Raw genomic sequence first — 20,764 nt, 5'->3', positions numbered from 1 at the left:
GTGAGACCCCATGTGCAGGGTCTTGAGAGCTGGGGGGGCACCGTGAGATCCATGGGAACACCTCGGAGTCCATGGGGACAGCTCAAGATCCATGGGATCACTTTGAGATCCATGGGATCACCTCGAAATCCATGGGATCACCTTGAGATCCATGGGATCACCTCGAAATCCATGGGAACACCTTGAGATCCATGGCAACACCTTGAGATCCATGGCAACACCTCGAGATCCATGGCAACACCTCAGGATCCATGGCAACCACTCAAACTCCATGGGAACACCTTGACATCTGGGGGGGCACCTTGAGATCCACGGGAACACCTCGAGATCCATTGGATCACCTCAAGATCCACGAGAAAACCTCGAGATCCATGGGAACACCCCAAAACGCACAGCGCCACCTCACAGTGCTCGGGACCATCTCCCCCCAGCACCTCCGGGCGCAGGATCCCACCGGGGGTCCCTCCCTGTCCCCATTTCCCACACGTGGCGTACCCAGGACGATGGGTGCTGTGATGCCGGGGCTGTCCCCCGTCCCGCCGCCACGTTTGGTGTCCCCACACGTTCCCTGTCCCCAGGAGGACGGCTACGCCCGCGTGCTGCGTGCCCAGCTGGAGGCCACGCTCCGTGCCAGCCGCATGGTGGCCGTGTGCCAGTACAACGCCATGGCCGACGAGGACGTGGCCGCGCTGCAGCACTTCCTGCGCCGCCACGACATCCACGTCAAGTTCGTGCTCAACGAGGTGGGGCTGGGCCTCGGGGGGCTCGGGGGGTGTCCCAGGGCCCCAGGTCTCATGCCAGGCTCTGTCCCAGGTCGCCCGGCCGGTGCTGGCGCAGTCCAAGCTCAGGAATCTGCTGCCGCTGTTCGTGTGCAGGAACATCCTGCTGGTGAGCCCGGAGCCGCGGGCCAGGGAGATGCTGAGAGTGCTCAAGGGGGTGCCCCAGGTCATCCTGCTGGGTGAGAGCCTGCCCTGCTCCCCACGGGGCTGGGAGAGGGGGAATGGAATGGGAATGGGGGAATGGGGATGGGAATGGGGGAATGGGGATGGGAGTGGGGGAATGGAAATGGGAATGGGGGAATGGAAATGGGAATGGGGGAATGGAAATGGGAATGGGGGAATGGGAATGGGAATGGGGGAATGGAAATGGGAATGGGGGAACGGGGCTGGGAGTGGGGGAATGGAAATGGGAATGGGGGAATGGAAATGGGAATGGGGGAACGGGGCTGGGAGTGGGGGAATGGGAATGGGAATGGGGGAATGGAAATGGGAATTGGGGCACAGGGCTGGGAATGGGGATCCAGGGCTTGGGAGGCTCATCAGGACCGGGAATGGGAGCCCAGGGCTGGGAATGAGGCCCCTGGCAGAGCTGCATCCATGCAGACGGGGCAGGGCAGCCTGCAGGATCCAGCAGTGGGGCTCTGCGGTTCCATGCCCGGCTCCCTTTCCCAGGCGCCTGCATCGACGACACCATCCTGAGCCGGCAGGGCGTGGAGAGCGCGGCGCGGCTGCCGCCGCTGGAGGCGTCCCGGGGCCAGACGGTGGCGGCGCTGTCCGCGCTGCCCTCGCAGACCTGCTCCCTGCTCCAGCGCGGCCCCGCGCACCTGGCGGCGCTCCTGGAGCAGCGCGTCCGGCAGCTGCGGGGCGCGGGCGGGGCCGCGGAGCCTGCCCCGGGCCCGGGGAAACAGTGACACCGGGCACCGGGAACCGGCTCCTTCCCTGGCCACGGGAAACGGGGAGCCCCCCGGATGGGGGGCTGGAGGGTCATGGACACAATCCCCATGGGATTCTGCAGCTCCACGGAGAATTGGGGCGGGGGGTTTGGCACTGAGGGTCCCGTGCCCCCCCAGTCCCGCAGGGAGTCGTGGCCGTTCCCCCTGTGCTCCCTTGGGATCGTCCCAGCAGCGTTCCAGCTGTGGTCGTTGCAGCTGTGGTCGTCCCAGCTGTGGTCGGGGGTCTCTGGGAGCAGCCAGAGGAGCAGCAGGAGCGGGATGGGCCCTGCAGGGGGATTTGGGCATCCCCGGTGCCTTGGGGATGGGGCTGTGCTGTGGCACTGCCCCCGCCCCGGCTCCCTGTCCTGCCCATTAAAGTGTCCGTGTGGAGATGCCGAGGCCTCGTCTGTGATTTTGGGGGGTGGGCGGGGGTGGTCCTGCCCCCCGAGGGTGGGGGGAGAGGCCAGGGCTGCTCTGGGGGTCCGGGGGAGCAGAGCTGGGGCTGGGAGAGGGAAACGCCAGGGTGGGAATGCCCCGGGACCGCCTTGGAGCCCGGACACCCCCGTGGGTCAGGGATTGCCGTGGGATGATGATCCCGAGACCCTCAGGGATTGCCGAGACCCCCATGGGGTGCTGATTCCCGGGCTTTCCATGGGATAATCAGCCCCGAGACCCCCACGGGATGATGATGGTCCTGAGACCCCCGTGGGCTGCTGATTCCCGGGATGCCGGTGGGTCAGTGATCCCTGAGACCCCCGTGGGTCGGCAATCCCCAAGCCATGCACGGGATGATGATCGTGAGACCCTCGGACATCCATCCTGAGACCCCCGTGTGTCGGCGATTCCCGGGACCCCCGTGGGTCGGTGGTCCGTCCCTGGGACCCCCGTGCGGCGCTGCCTCTCCCCATCCCTTTCCCCGGGGCTGCTCTCGCTGGGGTCCGGAGCTGCCCCGGTTCCGCGCGGGCGCTCCCGGTGTCCCGGCGGCTCCCGGTGTCCCGTCTGTTCCCGGTGTCCCGGTGTCCCGGCGCTGGCCGCTCCCGGCGCTGGCGGCTCCGGTCCTCCACGGAGCAGGGGGCAGAGCCGAGCGGCTCCGGAGCGCCCTCCGTGTTCCGCTTCCTGCCGCCGCCGCCGCCGGGCAGGATGCGCCCGGCCCCCGCCGCCCGCCCGCCGCCCGCCCAGGTGAGCACCGGCACCGGCACCGGGGGAGGCTCCGGCCGGGCCCGCGACCCCCGGCCCCGCTGCCCCGGGGGGTGACACCGGCGCGGGGACGGCGGGATGGGCTGTGCCCCGCCGGGGGATGGAGAGCCGGGGGTACCGGCGCAGCCCCGCTCCGGTGCGAGGGGTCCGCGCCGATCCGCGGGAGGGAGCCGGGAGAGCCCCGGTGCCTCCCCCCGGAGCCGCCGTTACCGGTGCCGGGTTATCTGAGGCGGCGTGGCTGCCTGCCGGTGCCGTGGCTACCGTATCGGTACGGCGGTGGCGGTGCCGCGTTACCGGCACGGTGCTCACCGGCGCCGGGGCTTGGCCGCTGTCCCGGCGTTATCCCGGGATCCATCCTACGGCGGCGGCCGGGACCCATGGGTGCCCCGTTAGGGACAGCGCCAGGGGGGTGGCAAGGCCAGGAGACGCTTCCCGTGCCTCAGTTTCCCCCTCCGGAATGGCGAAGGGCAAAGGGAGCAAGCGCCGTGCCCGGAGGGCGAGCGGCCACACCGGCATTTGCAGGGCTCGGTGCCGGTCCTTGCACCGGTGTCATCCCCGGGCTGTGCCAGGCTGGCCCCGTGCTGCCCGGTGTTTGTACCGGTGTCACCCGGGGCTGTGCCAGGCTGGCCCCGTGCTGCCCGGTGTTTGTACCGGTGTCACCCGGGGCTGTGCCAGGCTGCCCGGTGTTTGTACCGGTGTCACCCCCGGGCTGTGCCAGGCTGGCCCCGTGCTGCCCGGTGTTTGTACCGGTGTCACCCGGGGCTGTGCCAGGCTGGCCGGTCCTTGTACCGGTGTCACCCGGGGCTGTGCCAGGCTGGCCCCGTGCTCGCCAGCCGTGGGGCGGCGGGGCCGGACTCTGGACCCGGACTGGGTGGCACAGCAGCCGCGGTGACGCCGCCGGGTCAAAGGCTCCGGCTCACGCAGAAGTTTCTGGGTGCCGGCGGCGCTGCCATGCGGAGCCCCCCGCGGGCCGGGCACGGGGCCGTCCCCGCGCTCCCCGCTGCCGGCGGGGCTGCCGGGGCCGGCCCCGAGCGCCCTGACCGGCCGTGCCCTCCCCGCAGCGGCTCCCGCCGTGACGGCCGAGCCCGGAGCGGCTCCACAGCCCCGTCGGGAGCGCGGGCCCGGCCCGGTGCCCGCCGCCCCCTCTGCTCGCCGGCCATGGGCAGCCACGAGAAGGACCCGAGCTCCCCGAAAGGGGCCCTGTCCCGCTCCAACAGCACCGTGTCCTCCAAGCACAGCAGCGTGCAGCAGGTCGGAGGGTTTGCACCTGGGTTTGGGGGCTGTGGGTACCGAATGTCCCTGCCTGGGGACAAGGTGGGCAGCGGCCCGTGGTGCTCAGGGACCCCCGCGCTGCCCCCTGTGCCCGCAGGGCTCGGAGAGCTGGGAGGTGGTGGAGGAGCCGCGGGGCAGCCCCGGGCAGCAGCCGCAGCGGCACGAGGGGTACCTGCTCAAGAAGAGGAAATGGCCCCTGAAGGGCTGGCACAAGGTAACGGGCACAGCTGGCACCAGGAGCCGCGATCTGGCAGGGTTTGGGCAGGGGGAGCTGGCTCTAGGGGCTGCTGTCTGCTCCCCCTCCCCAAACAAACCTTTCCCCTCCATCCCCAGCGGTACTTCGTGCTGGAAAACGGGATCCTGAAATATTCCACCACGCGCCAGGACGTGAGTGTGTGCCCAGGCTGTGCCCACGCAGCCTCCCCGGGGGCTCAGGGCTGGGGACACCCCTGAGGAGGGGGCTCCGTGCCCTGACAGGCGTCCCTGGGCTCCCCAGGTGCTCAAGGGCAAGCTGCACGGGGCCATCGATGTCCGTCAGTCCGTCATGTCCGTCAACAAGAAGGCGCAGAGGGTCGACCTGGACACGGAGGACAACATTTATCACCTCAAGGTGCCGCCGGGAGGCTGGAGCTGGGGTGGGACGGGGTTGGGGCCATCAGGCGGTGTCCCGTCCAACGCGGCCCTGTCCCCAGATCAAGTCCCCGGAGGTGTTCTCCAGCTGGGTGAGCAGCCTGTGCTCCCACCACCACGGCGAGCGGCCGGGGCCGTGTCCCCCGGGGGGCTCCACGGGGACCAGCACGCAGGTGGGTGACAGCTGGGGGCGACGGCGCCGGGCAGGGCCTGGGCAGGTGGCTCCTGACACGAGCGATGCCCTCTGTGCCCGCTGCAGGGCCAGTGGACGCGGATGCTGCCCTCGGGCAGCGCCCCTGCCCTGTCCACGCTGGCCAGCTCCCGCGACAAGGTGAACGCCTGGCTGAAGGACAGCGAGGGGCTGGAGCGCTGCTCGGCCGGTGAGCGGGGCCCCAGGGGGCTGTGGGGCCGGGCAGGGTCCCCGTGGGCCCCCCTGACCCCCGTGCCCCTGGCAGAGCTGTCGGAGTGCCAGGCCAAGCTGCAGGAGCTGACGGGCATGCTGCAGCACCTGGAGGCCCTGCACCGCATCCCCTCGGCCCCGCTCATCTCCGGCGGCCAGGTGAGAGGGACGGGTGGGTGAGAGAGGGGGTCCCGGGCCCCCCTTCCTGGGGAGGGTCCGGCTGCAGCCCCTCCTGTCCCTCACAGCCCTCAGCTGCCACGGAGAGGCCCAAGAAGGGCCGGAGGAGCACCAAGATCTGGTGCACGCAGAGCTTTGCCAAGGACGACACCATCGGCAGGGTGAGGGTGAGCTGGACCCCCGCCCCGAGCTCTGCCCGGGCACGGAGCCCCCGGGAGAGCCCCCTGAGCGCCGTGTCCCCGCAGGTGGGCCGGCTGCACGGCTCTGTCCCCAACCTGTCCCGCTACCTGGAGGCGCCGCAGAGCCAGCTGCCCTTCAGCGTGCCGCCGGAGTACAGCCAGCTGCAGCGCAGCTTCTGGGTGCTGGCGCAGAAAGGTGCGGGCTCCCGGGGGTCCCGGGGCGGGTTCGGGGTGCCGGGGCTCAGCCTGACCGCCCCGTGTCCCCCCACAGTGCACGGCTCGCTCAGCAGCGTGGTGGCGGCGCTGGTGGCCGAGAGGGCGCGGCTGGAGGAGATGCGGCGGGCGCTGGACCGGCAGGGCCCGGCCCCACGGCCCGGCAGCGCGGGCACGGCCGGGGTGAGGGGCTGGGGGGCTGCTCCGGGGGTCCCGGTCCCTGCCAGCCCTGTCCTGGCACGGCCGGGGTGAGGGGCACGGGGGCTGGGGGCTGCTCCGGGGGTCCCGGTCCCTGCCAGCCCTGTCCTGGCACGGCCGGGGTGAGGGGCTGGGGGGCTGCTCCGGGGGTCCCGGTCCCTGCCAGCCCTGTCCTGGCCGGGGGTCTCGGCTCAGCCTCGCCCTCCCCGCAGCCCGCCCTGCGCCGCTTCCACTCGCTGTCCGTCTCCTCCGACACCACCCTGGACTCCTTCGCCTCGCTGCACCCGGATGAGGTCAGGGGTGGGAAGGGGCGCTCCGGGGGTGCTGTGGCCCCCCCCGAGGTGGCGCTGAGCCCGTGGCTGTGCCCGCAGCCGGACGCGCTGCCCGCCAAGGGCCGGGAGCAGCAGCTCTCCAACCGCAGCATCGTCTCGCTGGCCGACTCGCACACCGAGTTCTTCGATGCCTGCGAGGTTTTCCTCTCGGCCAGCTCGTCTGAGAACGAGGTGAGGGGCTCGGGGGGCTCTGCTGGTTGGGGGGCTGTGCTGGCTGGGGGGCTCTTTACTGGTGAGGGGCTCTGCGGACCCCCCGCCACCCCTCGCTGCTCCGGGTTCATCTGTGCCCTCTCTCTCCCCCGTCCCACCTCATTAGCCGGTCCAGAAGCCCCTCCCGGTGTCCCCCCCAGCCCCCGGATGTCCCCCGCTCCCCCCCGCAGCCCCCTTCCTCCCCGCTCTGGGGGTCTCCGCAGTCTCTGAGCCCGGGGACGGCTCCGGTGCCGCCCCCGCCGCTGCTCCCCGATCCCGACACCCCCATCCCACGATCCCGGGGCTCCTCCCACCCTTCCGGGGGGGCCCTTCCCGGTAGCGCCCCGCCCGCCCCCTCCGTGGGGTCTCCCCCGCGTCCCCCCGGGACCCCCGAAGCCGCCGACGGTCCCTGCGCCCCCCCAGCCCTCGGAGGACGAGTCGTGCATCAGCGAGGTCACCACCAGCGTCTGCGAGGAGAACACGGAGCCGGGGGGGCCGGGCCGCCCCCCGACAGGTACGGAGAGCACCGGGGGGGGGACGTGGCTCGGGGACATGAGGGACTTTGGGGACAGGGTGGGCACTGGGAGGCTGAGGGCACGGGAGGTGGCAGGGCTCAGGGGACACTGGGAGTCTGGGGGACGTGAGGGGACTCGGGGAGTTTGGGGATTTCGGGAAGCCCAAGGACGTGTGGGGACAGGGAGAGTCTGAGGATTTTGGGGACACGGGGAGGGCACCGGGGAGGGCACCGGGAGAGCACCGGGGAGGGAGCGGGCACCGGCGGAGGAGCGGGACGGGGGAACGGGGCGAGGGGCGGCTCTGTCCCCCGACAGGGGGAGCACGGGACGGGGGAGCGGGGCGAGGGGCGGCTCTGTCCCCCGACAGGGGAACACGGGACGGGGAACCGAGGCGGAGGCGGCTCTGCTCCCCGACGGCCCCGGGCATTGGGGGGCTCCGTCCCAGCGGCCTCTGCCCGGCAGGAGCGGAGCGCCCGGGGCCGCCGGCGGAGCCGCCGCCGCTGGAGCCGCCGCTGGAGCTGCCGGGGCCGGACCCGCGGCGGAGGAGCCGCCTGCCCGCGCCCCCCGCGCCCTCGGGGGACGTGAGCCTGTGGGGGCTCCTGCGGAGCAGCGTGGGCAAGGACCTGTCCCGCGTGGCGCTGCCCGTGCAGCTCAACGAGCCGCTCAACACCCTGCAGCGCCTCTGCGAGGAGCTGGAGTACAGCGAGCTGCTGGACAGGGCCAGCCGCGCCCGCGACCCCCGGCAGCGCCTGGTCAGGGGGCACCGGGGACACCGGGGGGGAACCGGGACAGCAGGGGGAACCGGGACACCGGGGGCAAAGGGGACACCGGGGGGGAACCGGGACAGCGGGGGCAAAGGGGACACCGGGGGGGAACCGGGACAGCGGGGGGAACTGGGACACCGGGGGCAAAGGGGACACCGGGGGGGAACCGGGACAGCGGGAGGAACTGGGACACCGGGGGCAAAGGGGACAGCGGGGGCAAAGGGGACACCGGGGCAAAGGGGCACCAGGCGGCAAAGGGGACACCGGGGGCAAAGGGGACACCAGGGGGCAAAGGGGCACCAGAGGGAACTGGGACACCGGGAGGCAAAGGGGCACCGGGGGGAGCCGAGATATCGGGGGGCACTCGGGGACACTCAGGGTTATGTGGGAACAGGAAGAATTTGGGGATTTTGGGGACACGGGGGACCCAAAGTCACGTGGGAAAAGGGGGAATTTGGGGATTTAGTGAGCTCAGAGGTGCTTGAGGACACACGGCTCTCCTGGGACTTGTGGGAATGGGGAAGGGCGCAGTGCCGGGCGTGGTGACAACGTTGTGGTGGCCATGGTGACACGGTGACACGGTGACAGGTGTACGTGGCCGCCTTCGCCGTGTCCGCCTATGCCTCCACCTACTACCGGGCGGGCAGCAAACCCTTCAACCCCGTGCTGGGCGAGACCTACGAGTGCGTGCGGCCCGACCGCGGCTTCCGCTTCATCAGCGAGCAGGTGGGCACGGGGAGGGTCCTGGGGGGCTCCACGAGCTGGGCGGGGCGCTGGCATGTCCCTCCTTGTCCCCACAGGTCTCCCACCACCCTCCCATCTCCGCCTGCCACGCTGAGTCTGATAATTTTGTCTTCTGGCAAGGTGAGAGCATTGGGCACTGGGAGGGTCCCACCAGGGTGGGGGAACTGGGGGGGTCTCGCCTCATCCTCCTCCTCCTCCTCTTCCTCCTTCTCCTCCTCCTCCAGACATGAGGTGGAAGAACAAATTCTGGGGCAAATCCCTGGAGATCGTCCCCATGGGCACCGTCAATGTCCAGCTGCCCAGGTGAGACCCCAGCCCCACAGAGGGGCGCCCCCATATCCCCACCCCCGTGTGCCCCCTGCCCTCCGTGCCCACCCACGAGGGCGCTGCCCGCAGGACCGGGGACCACTACGAGTGGAACAAGGTGACCACGTGCATCCACAACGTGCTGAGCGGGCCGCGCTGGATCGAGCACTACGGCGAGGTGCTGATCCGCAACACGCGCGACGCCTCCTACCACTGCAAGCTCACCTTCTGCAAGGTGTGCCCCGCCCCTTCCTGCCCGGGCCCCGCCCATGCTGCCCTCACCCCGCCCAACTGCCTTATCATGGCCTGACCCCGCCCCTCATGTGTTATCATGGTCTGGCCCCGCCTCTCTGCGTTATCATGGCCTGACCCCGCCCCACTGTGTTATCATGGCCTAGCCCCGCCCCCTCAGGTGTGGCCCCACCCTATCACTGAATTGGTAATTAAACACTGTGTTGTTGCCCCGCCCCTTGTCTGGCCTCACCCCTCACTTATGGCTCCACCCCTTCCCATTAGCCCTGCCCTTTCCCCAGTGACCCCGCCTCCTTTGTGCCCCGCCCTCTCCCAATTACTCTCCTGGCCCCACCCTTTTCCCAGTAGCCCCGCCCTTTCCAAACGACCCCACCCATCATAGCCCCGCCCTTTCCCATTGACTCCACCCTTTCTAGAAGCTTCCACCTATCACTCATTGCCCCTCCCTTTTCCAATAGCCACACCCTCTCCCAGTGACCCCACCCTTTCCCAGTGTCCACGCCCTTTTCCAATTACTCCGCCCTTTCCAGAAGACTCCTCCTCATGGCCTCAACCTTTTCCTATGGCCCCTCCCTTTCCCAATGGCTCCGCTGAATTCCAGAAAGCTCCTCCCATCACTCCCGGCCCCACCCTTTTCCCAATAGCCCCACCCTTTCCTAGGACCCCACCCTTCCCCTATGACCCCACCCTATCATAGCCCCTCCCTCTCCCCATCGCCCCACCCTTCCCATCGGCCCCGCCCTTTCCCGGTGCCCCCGCCCCACTGTCCCGGTGCCGCCGCAGGCCCGGTACTGGGGCGCGGGGGCCAACGAGGTGCAGGGCGCCGTGCTGAGCCGCGCCGGGACGGCCGTGGAGCGCCTGGCGGGCAAGTGGCACGAGGGGCTGCGCCGCGGGCCCGCGCCGGGCCAGTGCGTCTGGAAAGCCAGTAAGGACCGGGGGGCAGCGCCCGGGGGGGTGCCCTGCCTTTGGGGGGCTCTCTGACCCCCCCACGCCCCCGCGCAGACCCCATGCCCCGCGACCACGAGAGGAGCTACGGCTTCACGCAGTTCGCGCTGGAGCTGAACGAGCTGACGCCGGAGCTGCGCCGGGTGCTGCCCTCCACGGACACGCGGCTGCGGCCGGACCAGCGGTCAGCAGCGCCCCGGGGCCGGGCCGGGCCGGGCCGGGGGTCTCTGCCGCGTCCCGGGGGTCACTGCCGCGTCCTGGGGGGTCACTGCCGCGTCCCGGGGGTCACTGCCGCGTCCTGGGGGGTCACTGCCGTGTCCCGTGTCCCCGCAGGTACCTGGAGGAGGGGAACGTGCCGGCGGCCGAGGCGCAGAAGCGCCAGATCGAGCAGCTGCAGCGCGACCGGCGCCGCGTCATGGAGGAGAACAACATCACCCACCAGGCCCGCTTCTTCAGGTCAGGGGGGCTCTCAAGGGGGCTGGGGACCCCCGGGTCAGGGGGTGGGGAGGCCTTCTGCGGGTCCTGAGGGCAGCCCTGGGGTCAGGGGGGCTCTCAGGGAATGGGAACCCCCCCCGGGAGTCCCAACCGTGCCCCCCGCCCGGTGCCAGGCGTGTGACAGATGCCAGTGGCAAGGAGTCGTGGGTCACCAACCACACCTACTGGAAGCTGCGCCTGGACCCCGGCTTCTCGCACCTGGACAGCGCAGTGCTCTGGTAGCCCCCCGAACCCGGGGGGTGCTGAGCCCCCCAGCCCCTCGCAGCAGCGCCCAGCAGCGGGGCAGGTCCCCCCAGCACTGGGGGTGCAGAACCCCCCCACACCCCTTTCCGAGCCATTTTGCCGCTGTTTCAGTAAAACTGTGATGTAAAAATGGGAGGGGGGCACTGGCAATGCCTCCCCCCGCCCTGGGGCAGAGCCTTGGGGACACCTGAGGCACTTTGGGGCAGGGGCTGGCGGTGCCCCCCTGCCCTGGGGGCACAGGGTGATAAGGGGGGGGTTCAGGGGGTCGCAGGGTGCCCGCGGGCGGGAAGACCCCACTGCCCCCCCCCCCCAAATTGTGCACAGGGGCTGCTCAATAAAGGCTGTGAAGAGTTGGGGTGTGCAGAGAGCTTCCTTCTCCTCCCCACACATGATTACCTCTGAGGGGCTCAGGACCCCCTCCCAAATCAGGCTGGGGACCCCCAAGCCCTCCACCCCCCCCCCCCGTGCCTCAGTTTCCCTCCCCACACGCGCAGAACTGCCCAGAGCCGTGTCCCGCAGTGCCCCCTTTATTGCGATATGCTGCTGCCCCCCGCCCCACACCGGCCGCGGGGGGGGGGCTCAATAAATACTTCAGCATTGACCCCCCTCCCTTAAAAACCACCCACGCCAAAAAACCCCCTCCCCACCGTCCCCTCCCCACCGTCCCCTCCCCGCCGTCCCCTCCCCGCCGTCCCCGCGACCCCTCCGGGTGGCACCGGGGGCTGATTGTCAGGATCTGTGGGGCTGGGGGGGCGCACAGGACCCAGGTTTGGGGTCCCGGGGGTCTCTGGCCCCTCGCCGCCCCTCAGGTGCCGTAGTAGCCGTAGTAGCCGCCGTCGGGGAGCGGCTCCTTGTCGTAGCTGTCGCCGTTGCGGGGCGGGGGGGAGCTCTCGGTGCTCGAGGGGTACGGGGACACGCGGCGCCGCTTGCACTCGTAGAGCCCCGAGTCCGAGCAGTCCCCGGCGGCGGGGGTCTCGCCGGCCCAGCCCTGCAGCTCCTTGCCCTTCTCCTCGCGGGGCTCCCGGTACCAGCCCGGGCCCGCGGCGCCGCCCTTGTGGCCGAGCTGCGCGGGGCTCCAGCCGCCCCCGAAGCCGCCCGGCGCCTCGGGGTAGTAGGGCAGGGCGGGGTGCGGCGCGGGGGGCAGCGGCGGCAGCGCTTTCACCCCGTAGGGCAGCGCTTTGCCCCCGCCGTAGCCGCCCTCGAAGCCGCCGTAGTCCAGCGCGCCGGGGCCCGGCGGCGGCTGCGGGGGGAAGAACCAGGGCGGGGGGTCCTTGGGGGGCAGCGGCAGCGCGGCCGCGCCCCGCTCGCCCCCGAAGAAGCGGCCCGGGGGCAGCGGGAGCTGCTCGGGCAGGAAGGGCTGGAAGCGCGGCAGCAGCTGCGGGCAGCCCGGAGCCTCGGGCGGGGACGGCGTCAGGCGCTCGCTCTCGGGGCCCGGGTACATCCTGGGGAGGGGGACACGGTGGGGTTGGGGGGCTGCTGCTGCCGGTGAGGCCGGGGGGGCACGGGAGGGACGGGGGGGGGCGGCACTCACGAGTCAAAGTTGTCCCGGAATCCTTTGGCGAAGGGGTTGTGGTCGATCTTCAGCTGCGTGATCTGGGGGGACGTGGATTTTGGGGGGCTTGTCCCTCCTCCGGGGTGTCCCTCCCGCTGTCCCTTTCCCCCATCCCACCGGAATGCCGCCCTTTGCCCGGGCAGGGGGCGCTGGGGGGCTGAAGGGGTTCGGGATGGGGGTACTGGGATGTGGGGGGGGGTCCTGGGGAGGTAATGCGGAATCCGGGGGAGACTGAAGGGATCAGGGGCAGGGTCTGGAAATCTGAGGGGGTCTGAGGGCACTGGGAGGCCTCGGGGATGCTGAGGGGATGCAGGGGGAAATCCTGGGATGCTGAGGGGATGCAGGGGGATGTCTTTGGGATGCTGGAGGGATGCAGGGGGAGGTCCTGGGATGCTGTGGGACGGTTCTGGAAGTGATGGTGGGATGCTGAAGGGACCAGGGGGTGGTTCTGGAAGTCTCAGGGGACGCAGGTGGCACCGGGAGGCCTCGAGGATGCTGAGGGGATGCAGGGGGAGATGCTGGGATGCTGAGGGGGTGTACCTGGGGTCCCAGGGATGCTGCAGCCCGGGCTGCTGGCAGAGGGGGCAGCCTGGCCGAGGCCAGGGGGGTTCCCTGATGCTGCTGGGCGATTAACGGGGCTGCTCCGGGGGCGGGTTTGGGTCGCTGTGGTGGCACCGGGATACCCCAGCTGGTTTCTGGGGGGACGCTGGGGGGGTCGCTGGAGTTTTTCTGCTGTTGGGGGGTTTTTGGGGGCTGCATGCTGGGGGCTGGCAGCGGGTCCCACACTCACGTCGGCGTTCTGGTAGGCGGTGACGGCGATGAACTGCGTCTCGGGGAAGGCGAAGGTGTGGGTATGTGGGGAGGGGTACCCGTCCTCCCCCTCGCCCTCCTTCACCTCCGTGACGTGCAGCCGCGGCTGGTACTTGTGCAGCGACTGCAGCACGATCATCTGCGGGGTGAAACGGGACGGCCAGCGGTCAGGGGGGGTCCCGGCGAGCTGCCCGGGCGGCGGGACCCTCCCCTCACCTGCCCCACGTTGTTGGAGGCTCCCTTGTTGTTGGTGAGCTTCAGCTTGCCGAAGGACACCTCCTGGCGCATCCAGTGCGCGCCCGTGTTGGGCGAGTCGGGGTGCAGGTACAGGCGGTTCCCTGGGGGGGGACGGCGGCGTCACCCCCGCCCCGGCGGGGCAGGAGGGTGAGCAGGAGGAGGAGGAGGAGGGGATGAAGGCCCGTACCTGGCACGCTGCCCTCGGCCTTGCCGCACTGCACCCACTTCCCGCCCTGGTAGCGCCAGTGGTGCTGGTCCACCAGCACCACGTCCACGCAGACGCTGTAGTGCGCCACGGGGTTGAGCCCCGAGAGGCTGAAGCTGAGGAAGGGGAACATTCGCCTGGGGAGGGGACAGAGGCACAGACACCGTCAGCCCCCCCGCCCGGCCCTTGGGCAGGGGGCGGTTTGGGTGGGACGGGTGTGATGGGGAAACTGAGGCAGGCGGTGCCCACCCCCCTCCCGCGGCGGTGCCCGTGGGCAGCTGAGTGACCCCGGCAGCTGGGGGCTGCTCTGGGGCCGAGCCCCCCCCGGCATCTCCCTCCCCCTCCCCAGGCACCTTCCGGATCGGAAACCAACACCGCTGCTATTTCGGGCTGGGCGCCAGCCCGCGCCAAGGGCAGGAAGGGGACACGGTGGCACCGGGGGGGACCACGGGGTGGCAGCTGCCACCCCCCCGGGCTGCCCCCCGTGTGTCCCCTCAAACCGCGCTGGGAGAGCTCTGCTCGCTGCTCTGGCCCTCGTGGGGACTCAGCCCAGCGGCCCCAATGTGCCCAGTGTCCCCAGTGTCCCCAGGAGCCCCGGTGTCTCCACCGTCCCCAGTGTCCCCAGGAGCCCCGACAGCCCCCCAGTAGTCCCAGTAACCCCCAGTGTTCCCAGTGGCCCCAGTAGCCACAACAGCCCCCAGTAGCACCAGTAACCCCAACAGTCCCAGTGCCCCCAGTGTCCCCAGTAACCCCCAGTAGCTCCAGTGTCCCCAATATCCCCCAGTGTCCCCAATGTCCCCCAATATCCCCCAATATCCCCCAGTGTCCCCAGTAGCCCCAGTGTCCCCAGTGGCCCCAGTGGCCCCAATATCCCCCAGTAGCCCCAGTGGCCCCAGTGGCCCCAGTGTCCCCAATATCCCCCAATATCCCCCAGTGTCCCCCGTAGTCCCAGTAGTCCCAGTAGCCCCAGTGGCCCCAGTGGCCCCAGTGGCCAGCTCAGGTTGCGTGTGGGCACCGGTTCAGCCCCCCCGCGGCTCCCGGCCATGGAATTTTGGCAATTTCTGGATCCCCGATGGCCGGAGCTGGACACTGACCCCCCCCCCCCTTGCTGTCCGGCCACCCCGTTAATGTCACCCCCCGCAGAAAGCCACCAGGGCCCCCCCCAGCTCCCTGTGTGTGGGGTGTCCCCCAACGCCCACCCCCAGTTCCTGAGGGGAGGGGGCGCACCGGGGGAAATGGGGGTCCGGGCCCTGCCCCCCGCAGGAAGCGGGGCCGGGGGAAGAGCAGTGGAAAGGAAAGTCAGCGGGTGGAGGCTGACTCAAAATTGCCCTTGCGAGACAGTGGGGAATAGAAAAAGAAAGAAAGAAAGAGAAGAAAAATAGAAAGAGAAAGAATAAAAACGAGGAGAAAAGAAAAAAAAAAAAACCAGAAAAGTTAAAGAGAAGAAAACGAAGATTAAGAAAAAAAAAAAAAAGGGGGGGGGGAGAAGGAAGATAAAATAGAAAAAAAAAAGAAGAAAAGGGAAGAGAAAAATGAAAAATAATGAAAAAAGAAGAGGAAAAAATGAGGAATCAGAAGGAGAAGAGAAAGAAGGAGAAGATAAAGACTAAAAACAAGAACACGAAAATAGTAAGAATAAGAATAAAAAGAGGATAAAGAAGACGATAGACAAGATAAAGATAAAGATAAAAAGAGAAGCAAAAAGAGAAAGAAGCGGGGCCAGCAGCAGCTGCACGTGCTCAGGACCGAGGCTGGCCCGGCGCATCCCGGGCTCCCCCCGGCTCCCCCCGGTCCCCGCAGGGACCGTCCCGCGGGCTCGCATCCCCTCCGCAGCGAGCACAGGGGGGTTCCAGCCGCCGATCACAAATCGCCTTCAAACCGCACCGAAAACCACCCGGGAGCTGCGAGCCGAGCCTCGGCCGGGCCGCGCTCCCAGCGCCCCGCTGCAGCAGCCGCAGCTCTGCAGAGGAACAAAACAGCGTTTTTGCTGTTTCGGGCTGGTTTTGTGCGCCTTTCGCTCCCACGGCGCGTTCCCCGCTGCCAGCCGAGCCCCGGCGCTCACACGCTGCGGGCAAACCAGGGCGGGGGCAGCGCCCCAACCGCGCCCGCCTTTATTTTTAACCCCGAGCCCGAGCCCCGGCCCGCTCCGCTCCCCCGGGCCCGGTGCTGCGGTCTGGGGGTGCCCACCCCTCAAAGGCACCGCGGGTCGCACCCTCGGGCTTGTCCCGGTGCGAACTGCTCGGTTCGGGCAGTGGGGACACCGAGGGGACACTGCGGGGGACAGCTGGGGACAGCTGGGGACACTGCGGGGCTGGGGACACCGGGGGGACACCGAGGGGACACTGCGGGGGACAGCTGGGGACAGCTGGGGACACACGGAGGGTGGGAGCCAAGGAGGGCTGGGGGCTCCAAGCCCCCGGCAGAGCCTCCCCAGCCCCCGGCAGGCCTCAGGGGGCTGTGGCTTCCTGAGCTTCCCCCTCATCCTCATCCTCATCCTCATCCTCATCCTCATCCTCATCCTCATCCTCATCCTCATCCTCATCCTCACCCGGCGGCAACGCGGGGACGGCAGGAGCCACCGGGGCTGCGTGGGACACGGGGACACAGGGCACGGGACAAGGGACACGGGGACAGGACACGGGACAAGGGACAGCCCCCGCTCCATGGCGGGCACAGGGCTAGGGCTGGGTGACATGGCAGGGTGGCACAGCAATGCACAGCACGGTGACATGGCACAGTGGTGACGCACCAATTCATGGCACGGTGACACGGAGCAGCTGCTGGACGTGGCACGGTGACATGGCACGGCTGCTGGACGTGGCGTGATGACATGGCACAGTGGTGACACAGCAGTGCATGGCACAGTGACACGACATGGCTGTTGGACACGACATGGTGACACGACACGACATGGGGACACGGCACGGTGACATGGCAATGCACGGTGACATGGCCATGCACGCCGTGGTGCCACAGCACGGTGGCACAGCTGGACGAGTCCCAGTGGCACCCGCTGGCACTGCTGCGTGGCACGGCACATCTGCACAGCACAGCTGCACCGCCCGTGTGGGTGACAGGGCACGGCCAAATGTCACAGCGCAGCAGGACACGGTGACGAGTCACAGCATGTCTGCGCCAACCCCGCCGAGCTGCCAGCCTGGCACTGCGTGTCCCCAGCCCGGGGTGCCATCCCAGTGTCCCCAAAGGCGCTGCCACCTCTGGGGTCCCTGCTCCTGCACGGCCACCCCTCAAATCAAAGCCACTTTGTGTCCCCGAGGCCACCCCAGTGTCCTCTCTGAAGGCAAAGCCGTCCCTGGTGTCCCCAAACGCAGAGAGAGCCCCTGCACCCCCAAATGCAGCCTGAGCCACCCCCAGGTGCAGGGACAGCCCTTCTGTGTCCCCAGGGACAGGGACAGCCCCTCGTGTGCCCTGGAAAGGCAAAGTCAGGCCCTGTGTCACCCAAAGCACAGGCCCAGCCCTTTGTGCCACCCCAAAAGCCAAAGACGGGCCCTGTGCCACCCCAAAGAGCAGTGCCACCCCAAAGGGCAGTGCCAGCCCCGGCAGGAATTCCCCGTGCCCGGCGAGTCCTGGGGGCTTCCGCAGGAATCCTGCCCTGCTGAGCCCCGAGAGTGACGGGGGACACAGCGGGGACAGGGATGGGGACAGGGATGGGGACAGGGATGGGACAGGGATGGGACAGGGATGGGACAGGGATGGGGACAGGGATGGGACAGGGATGGGACAGGGACAGAGATGGGACAGGGATGGGGACAGGGATGGGGACAGGGACAGGGACAGGAGTGAGAAACCAGCCGGGGACTCTCTGCACGGGGGGGATGGCCCAGGACAGGCCGGGGTGGCCCAGGCTGGCCCGGGACAGCAGGAACGGCGCCAGCAGGGTCAATCCCAGGCCTGGCCAGCCTCGCCCCAGTGCCACCGTGTCCCCCCCAGCCTCAATTCCCCCGGGGGTCCTGCACCCATCAGTGCTGAGGAACGGGCGGGATGGGGCTACAGACCCATAGCGGGATGGGACCGTGTGCCCTCCGTGCCCCCGAGCCCCCAGCCCGGGGTTTGGGGTCCCGTTTGGGGCTCACATCCCCCCGAGCCCCCAGCCCGGGGTTTGGGGTCCAGGTCCCCCCCCGGGTCCCGTTTGGGGCTCACGCCCCCCCGAGCCCCGCCGGGCTTTTCCTGTCTCAGCAGCGCTGCAGCCCGGCCCTGCACGCTGCACAGCAGCTCAGGGCCGGGGAAACGAGCGGATGTTCTGTGGCTCGGCTTTGACGCTTTCCCCGGGCCGGGCTCGCCTGAGCCCCCCCTGCACCGAGCAAACCCCCCCAGACCGCAGCCCCTCCGTGCTGGGGATGGGAAAAACCCCAAAATCGGTGATTTCAGGGTGGGAGAGAAAAGCAGAGGTGCAGCGGGGCACGGGGTGGGATTTGTGGGGCCACCCCAATTTCCAGACCCTCGGCTCCGGCTCTGACACGGCAGGGAGGGCACGGCCCCGGCGCCCAGCTGGGAAAGAGAGCAGAAAATGGGGGAAAAAAGCGGAATTTCAGCACATTCCTGCAGGGCCTGAGGCGTGGCGGGTGACAAACAGCAAAGTGGGGGTGTCCGCCCCCCCTGCCACCCCCTGGGGACGCGTCCCCCGCTCCGTGCCGGGCTCGGAGCGTCCCCGGGCTGGGCCGTGCCAAACCAAGCGGCCCTAACGCGTTTAGACTGGCGGCACATCCAGCAGGTCAGGCTCGGCATCGAAGTGACACCGGCTGTGTGCGGCCGAGGGGGGGCTCGGAGGGACCCCTGGGCTGGGCAGGGGGCAGCAGGGGCTGGGGGAGGCTGTGCCAGCTGCTGAGGGCGCACAGAGGGGGGTTCAGCCCTTGCTCCCCCTCGGCTCGGGGTTTTGGGGCCCCTCGGGGTGATCTGGGGGCGGCAGGGCTGTGCGTGATCCCTGCCGTGATCCCACTGCAGGGAGACCCCAAAGCGCAGCCCAGGGTGGGTTCTCCTCCTCCTCATCCTCATCCTCATCCTCATTCTCATCCTCATTCTCATCCTCATCCTCACCCTCATCCTCATCCTCATCCTCATCCTCATCACCCCAGTGTGGGGCTGAAGGGCGGGGTTACATTTTGGGTTCCCCTTGCTCCACATCGTGGCAACTCCGTGGGCCTGTGTGGCACACAGACCCCCCGGATTGGGGTTTGGCAGAGCCCCCAAAGCCCCCCGATGCTCCCCAGCCCCAGAACGCGCAGCCCAGCGCGGAGGGCACAGCCAGTGCCCGCTGTGGCGGCACCAAGGGCGGTGTTGGCAGCCAGGACGTGCCCAAAGCGCTGCCCCGTCCCTGCTCACGGAGCTCGGGGGGTTCCCAGCCCGGAGCGGGGACAGGGAGGGGACAGGGGGGCGTCGCCCGCGGCGCTCGGGGGCGGCAGCGGCTCCTCCGCACTTGTTGCAGCGCCCGGCTCCGGATCCGGCCCGTGGGCTGGCGCCGGATCAAAGCTGCCCGCGGGCCCCTGGCAGCGCCACCGCCTCTGCCACCTCCTGACACCGAGGGTCCGACCCCCTGTCCCTCCCGGTACGGCTGGGGACGCCCCCAGACCCTTTTCTGCTTCCCACGAGCCTCAGCTCCCCGAGGAAACAACACCGGGAAACGTCCGGGGTGCTTTGCCTCCCCTCCCAGGCTTTTCTTGGAACGCACGGGGGGACGGGGGGGTCTCACCTCTCACACCCCCAGCCCCACAAACACCTCCCACCCTTCACAGCCCTTTGGGGAGACGAGGCAGAACCGTCCAGCCCCTCACGGGGGTCTGTCCCACCCCCTCACTGCTGTGTCCCCACTCCCGCCCCCCCGGTGCCCACACGGGACCCCCGGTGCCCACACGGGACCCCCGCCATCCCCGGTGCCCGGTGGCGCTGCCCATCTCTGTGGCGATGCCCCGGCGCTCTCAGGTTCCCCTCGGTGTCCCCGCCTCGTCCCCTCCGTCGCCTCACGCGTCCTGCGACACTTCCCTGTCCCCGCTGGTCCCCGGCCCGCTCCGTCCCCGTCCAGCCCACCCCAGTCCCCTCCGGGCCCTCCCCGTGCCCGCCGCCCCCAGCCCCGCTTCCCCCGGCTCTCCCCGGCGCCCCCGGTGCTCACCGGCCCTGCTTGGTGATGATCATCTCGGTCTGGTGCTTGTGGAACTTGGCCCAGAGCGGGTAATTGTTGAGCATCACCTGCACCTTCCCGGCCGCGCGGTACCCGGGCAGGGCGCAGAGCGGGGGGCACAGCGCGCCGCCCCCGCCGCCGAATCCGCTCTCAGCACCCCCGTAACCTTCCACCGGCGGGGCGGGGGGCGGCGGCGCCCGGTACGGCGGGCACGGCCCCAGGAACCGGCCGCCGAAACCGCCGGGAGCGCCGTACGGGAGCGGGGGCGCTCCCGGTTCCGGGGCCCCTCCATCACCGAAGAACGCGGCGGCGGCGGCGGCGGCGTCCCGCGGGCCCGGCGGCTCCTTGGCGAAGGCGGCGGCGGCGCCGAGCATGGGGGCGGCGGGCCGGGGCGCTCCGGTGCCCGGCTCCAGCGCGCCCATGGACGGGCGGGGGCCGCGGGCCCCGCTCAGCCGCTCATGGGGGTGCCCCGGTGCCGGCGCCGCTCAGCGCTGCCCGCCCGGCCGCGCTCCCGCCGCCCGCTCCATGCCCGGTGCTACCGGGGGGCCCCGAGCGGCGGCGGCGGCACCGGGACAGCCGGGAGGGAGCGGGGGCACAGAAACAACCCCGCAAAAATACCCGAAAGCGGCCGGAAAAACCCCGAAAGTGCCGGGGGGTTCCGCGCCCTGTGCCGGTGCCGGTGCCGGTGCCGGTGCCTCACACGCTGCACCTGCCCGGGCCGCGCCTCTTATCCAAAGGAGCGGCTCCGGGACCGAGCTCCGCCCGCGGCCCCTCCCCAGCCCCGGCGGGGCGGAACGGGGGCGGAACGGGGACAGGGAGGGGACCGCGACACGCGGGGAGCCGGACACGGGACGGGGACACGGAGAGGGGACGTGGGACAGGGACAGGGACAGTGTGGGGACAGAGGGACAGGGGGCCACGCTCCTGTCGGTGTTTGGGGCTCAGGGGGACACAGGGAAGGGACAATTCGGGTCCTCCCCTGCTCTGGTGACACTGCAGTCACTGAGGGGGTGACACGCCTGGGGAGCGGCGCTGAGGCCCCTTCTGGGCCCCCCTTCCCTTCTC

At 69.8% G+C, this 20,764-nt stretch overlaps 3 protein-coding genes across 3 annotated transcripts in view; 2 read left to right on the top strand and 1 right to left on the bottom strand.

Annotated features, from left to right (window-relative positions):
* Positions 1–2,101, top strand: part of MRPL10 (mitochondrial ribosomal protein L10) — a 2,950-nt gene extending 849 nt beyond the window's left edge. Inside the window, exons 3-5 of the mRNA XM_059489024.1 lie at positions 579–743; positions 814–958; positions 1,452–2,101. Coding sequence (XP_059345007.1) covers positions 579–743; positions 814–958; positions 1,452–1,690 — 549 coding nt within the window. The 3' untranslated portion in view covers positions 1,691–2,101. The remainder of the gene's footprint in view (positions 1–578; positions 744–813; positions 959–1,451) is intronic.
* Positions 2,102–4,054: 1,953 nt separating this feature from the next.
* On the top strand, positions 4,055–11,114 carry OSBPL7 (oxysterol binding protein like 7). The gene is made up of 22 exons (XM_059489019.1): positions 4,055–4,159; positions 4,278–4,394; positions 4,514–4,567; positions 4,677–4,790; positions 4,873–4,983; positions 5,070–5,190; positions 5,266–5,369; positions 5,456–5,548; positions 5,633–5,762; positions 5,838–5,989; positions 6,190–6,270; positions 6,349–6,480; positions 6,922–7,012; positions 7,476–7,765; positions 8,366–8,503; positions 8,578–8,641; positions 8,746–8,824; positions 8,918–9,062; positions 9,863–10,004; positions 10,082–10,208; positions 10,358–10,480; positions 10,633–11,114. The coding sequence occupies exons 1-22, from the start codon at positions 4,067–4,069 to the stop codon at positions 10,739–10,741; spliced, it is 2,610 nt and encodes an 869-aa protein (XP_059345002.1). The 5' UTR covers positions 4,055–4,066; the 3' UTR covers positions 10,742–11,114.
* Positions 11,115–11,468: 354 nt separating this feature from the next.
* On the bottom strand, positions 11,469–20,121 carry TBX21 (T-box transcription factor 21). The gene is made up of 6 exons (XM_059489021.1): positions 19,691–20,121; positions 13,549–13,703; positions 13,341–13,462; positions 13,105–13,263; positions 12,294–12,355; positions 11,469–12,204 (listed from the first exon to the last, which is right to left on the bottom strand). The coding sequence occupies exons 1-6, from the start codon at positions 20,119–20,121 to the stop codon at positions 11,568–11,570; spliced, it is 1,566 nt and encodes a 521-aa protein (XP_059345004.1). The 3' UTR covers positions 11,469–11,567.
* Between the last annotated feature and the right edge of the window lie 643 nt (positions 20,122–20,764).

Source organism: Ammospiza nelsoni, chromosome 26, assembly GCF_027579445.1.
Source record: "Ammospiza nelsoni isolate bAmmNel1 chromosome 26, bAmmNel1.pri, whole genome shotgun sequence".
Classification (NCBI taxonomy): Eukaryota; Metazoa; Chordata; class Aves; order Passeriformes; family Passerellidae; genus Ammospiza; species Ammospiza nelsoni.
Note: the sequence above shows the minus strand (reverse complement) of the source record. Positions and strands in the feature narration are given on the sequence as shown.